The sequence below is a fragment of the Mesitornis unicolor genome, unplaced genomic scaffold (genome assembly GCF_000695765.1).
Source record: "Mesitornis unicolor isolate BGI_N332 unplaced genomic scaffold, ASM69576v1 scaffold30211, whole genome shotgun sequence".
NCBI classification, from domain to species: domain Eukaryota; kingdom Metazoa; phylum Chordata; class Aves; order Mesitornithiformes; family Mesitornithidae; genus Mesitornis; species Mesitornis unicolor.
In genome coordinates this window covers 1-9,324 of record NW_010166256.1, presented here as the reverse complement: position 1 = coordinate 9,324, position 9,324 = coordinate 1, and the positions used below count along the sequence as shown (strand labels likewise).

The 9,324-nt window shown below is 52.7% G+C and overlaps 1 protein-coding gene across 2 annotated transcripts; it reads left to right on the top strand.

The window, feature by feature from the left end:
- Positions 1-1,457: 1,457 nt before the first annotated feature.
- HAGH (hydroxyacylglutathione hydrolase) lies at positions 1,458-7,905 on the top strand. Of its 2 annotated transcripts, XM_010194908.1 has the most exons (8): positions 1,458-1,646; positions 2,132-2,196; positions 3,047-3,164; positions 4,138-4,246; positions 4,696-4,799; positions 5,232-5,333; positions 7,024-7,103; positions 7,596-7,905. In XM_010194908.1, the coding sequence occupies exons 1-8, from the start codon at positions 1,542-1,544 to the stop codon at positions 7,693-7,695; spliced, it is 783 nt and encodes a 260-aa protein (XP_010193210.1). In that variant the 5' UTR covers positions 1,458-1,541; the 3' UTR covers positions 7,696-7,905. The 2 variants fall into 2 exon arrangements, with proteins under 2 accessions (XP_010193210.1, XP_010193211.1); XM_010194909.1 differs by lacking the exon at positions 2,132-2,196 and having other exon boundaries at positions 1,473-1,646; positions 7,596-7,856.
- The last annotated feature ends 1,419 nt before the right edge of the window (positions 7,906-9,324 follow it).

Genomic DNA, 9,324 nt, shown 5'->3' with positions numbered 1-9,324 from the left:
GTGCTCCGTGTTAGGGAGCAGTTAAAGAGCAATTGAGGTTTCTTTCCTACCAAGGAATAGTAAGGGAGCATTTTGTTTTGTTCTTGTTTTGGAAGGACCCTCCTGCTGCAGAGGAACACTTGGCAGGTACGGATGCTTGTTTCAATACTCTGAACCTGCACCGTCAAATACCCCCTGTGTGCCTACGCCGTTGTGCCTTGGGGTTTTCTGTGCAGTGCATGTTTGGTTTTACCGCCGTCTCCCCTCCTTATCTCCCTTCCTTCACAAGCAGGTGAGGTGCTGGAGGCACAGGGGACCTTGTCCCAGAGGGGCCCTGCAGCTCCCGTTGCCCCAGCCAGGACGTGGATCTGGGTTTTGCAGCCCTGTTGGTGTCTGGAGCTGCAGGGCTTTGTCTGTGTTGGCTGTGGGGCCTCTTCTCTCTAGGGCAGACTCTTATCAGCGCAGCACTGACCTGTTTTGGGAGGATGGGGCAAGCTGATTAGGAAGGGGTGACCCCTCCCTTTGGCACTGATGGACCAAGCACCGCGGGTTGGGAGCCTCTGGGCTCAAGTCGGTGCAGAATGAGCACAGCTCAGCCCAATGCAGCCACCTTCTGTGCTGTGCCAGGGCCTTGGGCACTGGAACAACTGATTTTTGACCTGCAGAGACTGACACCTCCTTCCCTGCCATGCATGGGTGCAGGCCTGAATTGCAGGGCCCCAGCAATGGAAGACCTTGGCCTCTGTTTCCCTTCATTTTTATTATGGCAGAGCCTCTCAGGGCTTGGTTGTTTCTTTAAGAACTGTGTATCTGTGGGTTGAACAGCACAGCCCAGGTTGTTTCCACCTGGAATGAGGTTTGCTCCTTGGATCTGATTAAACATTTAACCAAAGGCAAACAGGGAAGCACTGCTGGTGCCTGAGCCAGAAGCTGCCCTGCAGTGCCTGGTACGTGGCCAGGCAGGGAGCTGTGCCTTCCCCACAGAGACTCTGTCTTCTCTCCGTGCACCGTGCAAGCTGTGATTTCCCCGCGTAACAACACAGATATTTCTGTTGTAGCAGTGTCTGTATTTATTTTCATCATTTTTTCCTGGGGTTTTTTTGGTCTTTTGGCTGTAACGTGGCCTTTAGTGCTCTTTTTGCCAAGTCACTGGCCCAGGCTGCCCTTTGGCCAGCTGTTCCCTCTCCGTTCTGCTTTGCTGCCCCTTGCAATCTCCTCTCCGGTCGAGGTACAGCGCTTTCCCTGCATGAGGGCATCTCTGGCAGCAGCAAAGTGCCCCATCCCTTTTTGGTGCAGCCATAGGGCACCAAGAGCCTCCTGCGCAAGGTGACACAACCAGGCACTAAAGCTTTGTCCCCCGGTGGCCTCTCCTTTTCCTCTGAAGGACGCAGGTTGTGCTGTCCATACCCGTCCTTCTCTGGGCCCGCTGTGCTCTTGTCCCCTTCCCTGAGCTAACCTGGGATTTGGCTGTTTTGGGATGCCCAGGTCTGGTGCAGCCACGAGCCCTCTTCCTGCACACGGAGCACGAGCGGAGGAAGTCGAAGACGATCACGCAAGCCGACATGAAGGTGGAATTGCTGCCAGCCCTCACCGACAACTACATGTACCTCCTCATCGATGAGGAAACCAAGGAGGCTGCCATCGTTGACCCTGTGCAGCCCCAGAAGGTAACGCTGTCTGCTGCCTTCATGAGCAGGATGCTCGCCGCTGTGGCTCTGGGAGGTCCTTCCAGGTTGCCACATCCATGAGAGAATCAGTCACATCCATAAGAGAAGTAGCCACTGACTCAGCATGAGAGAAAGGCAGGAAATACTGGCTCTGCATAGGTACAGACCAGGCTTCATGGGCACTCTGCTTCTGGGCTCAGACAGCTCTGACTTCAGGGGTTATTGACCTGATTTTGGGTTTTGGCCTTAGTTTGATGTGGTGTGGAACAGAGGAACTGGGGCTGAGGGCTCAGTCCTGGCTCGCTGGATCAGAGACTTCACATCCTGGTCTGTAACCATGACTTGGAGAGGGGTGAGCTCTCTGCAGAGCTGCTGGTGTGGCTCTCGAACCTCACAGCAGTCGTGTCTGGGTTACGCCAGGTGCTGGGTGTGTTGTTAACGTCTCATGTGAGTTGTAATGCTCTGGCTGTGCCCTGTGCCTGCAGGTTTTGGATGCAGTCAAAAAGCACGGCGTGAAGCTGACCACCGTCCTGACCACGCACCATCACTGGTAACTGTCTGCTGGACTCCTCTTCCCTCTGCACAAACACCAGCAGTCAGGAATTGCTGCTTTTCCGGGTTAAATTGGTCTCTCAGCAGGAGCTTAGGTGTGAGGAGAAGGATCAGAGCTTGGGCTTGCTATGACCAGATGCATTGGTTGGACTGCAAGCTGTGTGTGTCAGTGCCCTTAACCTTTAAAACGCTGACTTCAGCCACTGAAATAAATGTGTGCAGGTCGCTGGGGAGTGCCGAGGGAGCAGCTCACACGGAGGTGCTGGGACGTGCCTGTGGGGCGTGCTGCTCAGTCAGCAGCTGTGGGAGGATTACCTGGGTTGCAGATTAACTCTGCCAGGGACCTGAAGGTGAAGGTTTTGCTTCAGCAGTTTTGCAGTGCTGAACGTGAGTAACCTCTCCTGTGGGTCACAGTGGAGCCACCCCCGTGGCTGCAGAGCCAGCCCTGACCTTAGAATGGTTTTGGTTGGAAAAGACCTTTAAGATCATGGGGTCCAACTGTGATCTGGGAGCAGCACTGTGAGTGAATGCTGAGCTGGTGTATATATATACACACACACACCATATATATATTTAGATATACATATATATGTATGCAAACATCTGTGTACCTGCTCCATGATGTCTTCTGGGATGCTGACTTACACCTCCCAGTTATCCCAGTCTCTTCCCTGCCCTAGTTACTGGAGAAATGACCTCCACTCCTGTTGGTGTGGCTTATGCTTTGGTACCAGGGCAGCGATGGGACAGCAGTTGGTCAGGAGGGATCACCAGAGGTTACCATTGCAATATGAGTCATGATAAATTTGTCTTCATCCCTGCCCAAATGTGTTTTTCTGGCCTTCCAGGGACCACGCTGGAGGGAATGAGAAGCTCGTAAAGATGGAGTCGGGGCTGCGCGTGTACGGGGGAGACAGCAGAGTCGGAGCCCTGACACAGAAGGTGTCTCACCTCACGTCGCTCAAGGTAAAGGGACTGAGCTGCAGGACTCGGCTGGGGCATCTCCCATTTGTGTCACAGCTTCAGAGCAGGGCCAGCGTGGTCCAACTCGAGTTAATGTCATGGTCACAGCTCTTTTAACATCTCATGGATGTAGACAGTTCAACTACAGCCTTCACCCTTTTCCAGCCCTGTGAACCATAACCCCTCTGTCTTGTTTTGACACCGAGATGAGGACACTGGCGTGGCTCAGACACCTGCATTGCTTGAGGGAGCCTTACCTGGGGTGGCTGACGTGAAAGGACAGGGCTTGGGCTCCACGTGGAGCCTGGTTAGCACCGAAAAAGCGTGAGTGGTCCTGTCCAAATGACGGCTGAAATACGGGGTGAAGAGCGCTAAAGCAGCAAACCTTGCTGGAGCGTAGCTGTTTGCTTGCAGACGAGCTGGCAGATGACACAAACTGCTGTGAAATGCGCAGCTTGGTGTGAATGTCACCACCAGGCTTGTGGTTCACCTCGGGGAGGGGCAGCAGCAAAGCAGGGAGCACAGAAATGCAGGGGGAAGCGTTCAAACTGGGGCTGTGGGGAAAACAGCCCCTTGGCCTCGTGAACGTGTTTAATCCTTCCCTTTCTGTGAGCGTCGTCCGCTTCTTCCCTTCAGCTTCAGTTTTGTGTGGAGGGTTTTTATTTTTTTCACCCTTGATTCGCTGTGCTCAGGCTCTGGCGTTGCTCTGGATCTGGTTGCTCGTGCTGCCAACCAGACGCTGAGTCACTCTGCATTTCAATGAAAGACTGGCATTTCTTTCAGTCACGACACCTGCGAGGGGAAAGCAGCTCCCTTCCCAATCCCTGCCATCAAACTCTCTTGCTGGACTCTCCCAGGAGCAGAGCTATGTGAGGATTTGCCTCTAGGACCCCTAGACCGCTGTAATAATTCTTTTCTAACCATATCAATGCTAGCAGACAGTAGCTAAAGCTCCAGTCTTCTGCCTTCTTCTCAGGTGGGATCTCTTAATGTGAAATGCCTCTGTACGCCGTGTCACACTTCTGGACACATCTGTTATTATGTGACTAAGCCAAATAGCTCCGAGCCACCTGCTGTTTTTACAGGTGAGGAGTTGGGAGGTTGCATTGCCGGCAGTCTGTGTTGCAAAGAGCTCGGCCACCCCTCTGCCTGTGTGCTCCTGACTCTGGATGTGCATCCGCCCCGTGCTGCCAGTGCCGCTGGCATCTCCCGACATCCCTAAAATCCACCTCTGGCCCCCTCACCAAGAGCTACCGAGCAGTAGTTGTAGATGAAAGCGGTGAAAGCCCTCTGGGTTTGTGAGCCATTGCTGGATGCCCTGCGAGCAACGTCGAGAGCGAGCCCTGGATGAGTCCTACGTGTTCCTCCAAACAAGAGCTGTTGGTTCAGTGTCTCAGGCCGAGCTGTGGCTGATTCCAAAACCTGTGGCTTTTGCATGCGTTCGTGTCTGTAGCAAAAAGTGAGAGAAGAGGAAGGATGCGTTGGCGCGAGGGGCCGCGCCTGGTGCTGATGCCCTGTCACTCCTCCCTTGCAGGGGACACGCTGTTCGTGGCCGGCTGCGGGAAATTCTTCGAGGGAACCCCCGAGGAGATGTACAGGGCGCTGATTGAGATTTTGGGCAGCTTGGACCCCCAGACGGTACGAACCTCTCCTTTTGTGCTACGAACTGGCCAGAAACCACCACAGACATCAAAGCAAGCATCTTCCTAGTAGTGCAAAGGGAGACTTTCTTGTGTTGAAGGAATAAATGCTACATCAGGGGTTGGCTTTGATGCTGAATGGCTGGAGTGGGAAGGAAATACCTACCCAAATATGTCTGTGTTTTGAGGAGAAAGAGTCGGGGCTGGTTATTAAAGTGAAGGCTGGAGAGCTGGGATGCTGGGATCTTTAATCAAGCTTATCATTAAATTTGCAGATAGCACTGGCTGGTAACTGCTGTGCCTGTCTCCAGTGTCCTGGAGGGCTGGCTCTTGCTCCTCCTGTGCCATAACACTGATAATGGTACTCGGTGATGGCACTGGACCCCTGTACCCTCAGTTACTCAGTGCTGCTCTCCCTGTCTCTTCCTAGAGAGTTTACTGCGGTCACGAGTACACCATCAACAACCTCAAGTTTGCTCGGCACGTCGAACCCGATAACGTCAGCATCCGGGAAAAGCTTGCGTGGGCCAAGGTGAGGCGGTTCCTCCTTGCCCTGATGCTGTGCTGGAGGCAGAGCCTCTGGGGAGGTTGAGAGAGTGGACAACAGTGGGGAGAGAAGGGAGTTACTGCAGCTCCTGGCTCTTGTGTCGTGCGTCCAGGGCAGCGATGTGCTGGGGAATGGGGTTGGTGTGTGGAGCAGTGGTGTGGTCTTACACAACTGAGCACCAGGCAGCCGCGCACCACGCGTTCCCCAAGTGAATCGGAGGGAAAAGAAGAAAATTGGGGGTTGAGGAGAGTTTAATAATTGAAATAATAATAATAATAACAACAAAAATAACAATAACAACAACAACATTACCAATATTTATATTATACTATATCTCATATATCATATCATATTACATCATATATCATATCATATCATATATCATATATATCATATAATATATCATATCATATATCTTTATTACATTACATTGTATTACATTGTATCACATTACATTACATTATATCATATTACATTACATTATATTACATCTATCACATCATATTCTATCTTATCATATCACCCTGAGTACTGTGTTCAGTTCTGGGCCCCTCACTCTAAGAAGGGTGTTGAGATTCTGGAGCTTGTTCAGAGCAGAGCCACAAGGATGGGGAGGGCTCTGGAGAACAAGCCTGATGAGGAGCGGCTGAGGGAACTGGGCTTGTTTAGCCTGGAGAAGAGAAGGCTGAGGGGAGACCTCAGCACCACCTACAACTGCCTCAAGGGAGCTTGTAGAGAGGTGGGTGCTGGTCTCTTCTCCCAGGTGATGGGGGAGAGAACAAGGGGAAACGGCACCAAGCTGTGCCAAGGGAGGTTCAGGTCAGAGCTAAGGAGGAAGTTCTTTACTGAGAGGGTCGTCAGAAGCTGGCACAGGCTGCCCAGGGAGGTGGTGGAGTCACCATCCCTGGATGTGTTTAAAGAGCGAGTAGACGAGGTACTTAGGGATATGGTTTAGGGGGTAGACAGGAGCGGTTGGACGTGATGATCTCAGAGGGCTTTTCCAACCGAGCCATTCTGTGATTCTGTGATATCATATCAGTTATGACAATAATACAGTAAACCAAAACAGGACCAAGAGAAAACAAATGATACGATTGCTCCCCACCCATTGACACCCAGCCTGTCCCTGAGTAGCGGTCGCATTCCCCAGCCAGCTCCCTGTACTGAACACGATGTCTGATGGGTGGAGGGGCTCTGCTCAATCTGGGGCAGCTTTCCTGGCTGTGTCTCCAGGACAGCACCAGAAACCCACAAAAGTCCTTGGCTTAATGTAAACATTGCTTGGCAACAACTGCAACAAGGGTGTGTTATCATGTTATTCTCAGCACAAGTCCAAAACATAGCTTTATCCTGGCTGCTATAAGGAAAACCAACTCTATCCCAGGCTGCTAGAAAGGAAAATCAGCTCTGTCCCAGATAAAAGCCAGCACATCCAGAGAAGATGGTTTGCTGTCTGGTGGAGGTGTGACCTTCCCTGGAAACTTCTTGGTGTAATTACAGGCTGGGAGGCTCAGCTCTGTCCCAAATCTCTCTGTGTGTGCCCCAGAGCTTGTCTGTCTGACTGCACGGCCTTGGGAAGGCGATTAGATACAGCACAAACCCTGCGTGGTTGATTACAGGACATTTTGTTCACCAAAACATTCCTCATTAAGCAGAAATCTCTCCCCTGCTGCAGGCCAAGTACGACAGTGGTGAGCCAACCATACCCTCCACCATTGCTGAAGAGTTCACCTACAACCCCTTCATGCGAGTCAGGTATGGAGGGGGTGTGGGGGTGGGAAGGGTCCTTGCGTTCAGAGGTGGGTGTGGGATGGAGGAGGTCCCCAGAAAAAAGAGCCGTAAGCAGGAATTACTGCCCTGCCTCGCACAGTCCTGTTGTGATGCTCTAAGACCCTCCTTAAAACCTCTGCCTTCCAAGGATGAGTAAATAAAATGTCCTGGGAAGAGGGAAAGCTGAAGGGTTGTGCTGAGCATCTCTGCCAGTGCTGACGTCCCTGCCTCGGCAGCCAGCGCAGCCTTCGCTGTGTGATCGCATCCCTCTCCATGCAGCAGCCTTTGGATGACGATCAAGGCATGAAAGCAGCCGCAGTTTCCTCTTGCCATTGAAACCAAGGGTGTTGCTAATTCTGTGCCAGAGCCTTTGATCTCCCAGTGCAGCATTTCCCCTTGATGCAGGCGAAATACGATAGTCGTGACTTCACATCTGAGGTTTGATCTTCTCCGCGTTCCCCGTTTCCCTCCTGGCAGGGAGAAGACGGTGCAGCAGCACGCCGGGGAGACCGACCCCATCCGAGCGATGGGGGCCATCAGGAAGGAGAAGGACAACTTCCGAGTCCCCAAGGACTGAGCACGCTCTGCCCGGCTCACTTTAATGTCCGTTTTCGGTGTCATTTCGACTATTCAGATGTTTTAGGAGTTGAACCTTCTGTTGTGGTTGAGACGGTCGTATTTAGGTTTTTATTTTGTTTTAATTAAGGAGGAGAAAAAAAAAAAAGCACTTTGCCCTTGATGAGATGTTCTACAGCATATTTATATTGTGATGAAGAATATTTATCCTTTTATCGCTGGCTCTTGCTGTCACGTGCAGATCATTTTACAGGCATGGGGAAGAGCCAAACCTTTGAGGTCTAGGAAGAAGCTCCCGTGATTTCTGTAGGAGCTGATGTGGGACTGGAGTCTGAGATGCCTTCATCTACAACAGACACAAAATGCAGTACCTCCATTGCCAGCTGAAGATTTAACCTTTACTTCCTCCTTCATTCTGAGTCTGTCGCTTCTGGCTCTGCTAAACCCAACTCTGGCTCAGCCCTGGGCTGGTGAACACGGGGACTGCCCGGCTCCTCTCCTCTCTGCTGCTCCCCGTCCTGGACTGCGGTTTCCACGCAGCACAGAGGTTGTGCTGTGGCTCGTACCCTCGACGCAAACCCGCTTGCATGTCCCTGCGTGCTGCTCGTGAGCGTGAGCTGTCTCCTCCTCGTATTAGCACCGCGCAAACGGAGAAGGGATTTGTCTGCTGCTTCCAAATCCCGACAAGAACTCACCCAAGGACTGACTGCGTGTCTGACAGCGGCGAGATCCTCCAACAGGCTGCTCACCTTGCTGTGAGTAACGTGGCAAACGAGCGTTTCCAGAGAAGAGGGGTGGCAGGATCTGCATCTTTAGTGCATCTTCCTCCTGGTTGTATTTCCTTCCTCGTTTCTTGCTCTCAACAAAAGATTCAAACGATTTTGGTTCCAGTTTCTCCCCCTCTGCCCGGTGTGTGTTGGTGTCTGGACTCCATCGTGGCATTACACCGGTGTAGCTTTGGTCTGCAGCGCGTGAGCGGGATTCGGTGCGGCGCCGTTTCTTTATTTGCTTTAAAAATGTCAATTTTACGTAGTTCAGGAAGAAAAGTGGTCCCTGAAACCTTTACCTGCTCCGTAACGCGAACGCTGCGCTGCTGCGATGGAGCGTGACTGTCCTGGTGGCTGTTGGACAAATGAGTGAATAAATGACAGCTGTACACCCAGCTTGGCTCTGCTCCTGCCCACGGGTGCTTTTTGGGTCTGGGAGCCCCTCCTGGAGCTGTGGGAGCCCCTCCAGGTCCTCCCTGTGCCCAGGACTTGTCCTTCTCATCCTGTGTAACGGTTCCCACAGTGGGAGCTGGCACCTCCCAACCTTCACAGGGAGGGGAGAGCCTCATCCTTCCCATTTAAACACGGGGGTGCTGGGAGACTGGGGCTACTTTGGCCATGGGGGGAGGTTTGGTGCTTGGGGGTGCTGTGGCAAGGGGCCAGGCTGCACTTTTGGGGTGCTGAGAGGGGTCCATGTGCTCCAACCTTCCTCCTTGCCGGGCTCCCGTGCACCCCCAGCCTTGCAAACCTGGGTGCGGGTGGGGGACAGGGTGAGCTGGGGGGGCCGCAAGTAGGAACGGGAATGGGGGGGTGGTCCACGGGGAAATACCGAGGGGGGGCGGTGCACCCCTCTGCTTCTCCCT

What these genes read in the sequence shown, in the direction of transcription:
- HAGH (XM_010194908.1), top strand. Translation starts at nt 1,542, where the DNA reads ATGAAGGTGGAATTGCTGCCAGCCCTCACCGACAACTACATGTACCTC. An exon ending in CTGACCACGCACCATCACTG is followed by an intron (nt 2,197 to 3,046) that starts GTAACTGTCTGC and finishes CTGGCCTTCCAG; the next exon opens with GGACCACGCTGGAGGGAATG. An exon ending in AACCCCTTCATGCGAGTCAG is followed by an intron (nt 7,104 to 7,595) that starts GTATGGAGGGGG and finishes CCCTCCTGGCAG; the next exon opens with GGAGAAGACGGTGCAGCAGC.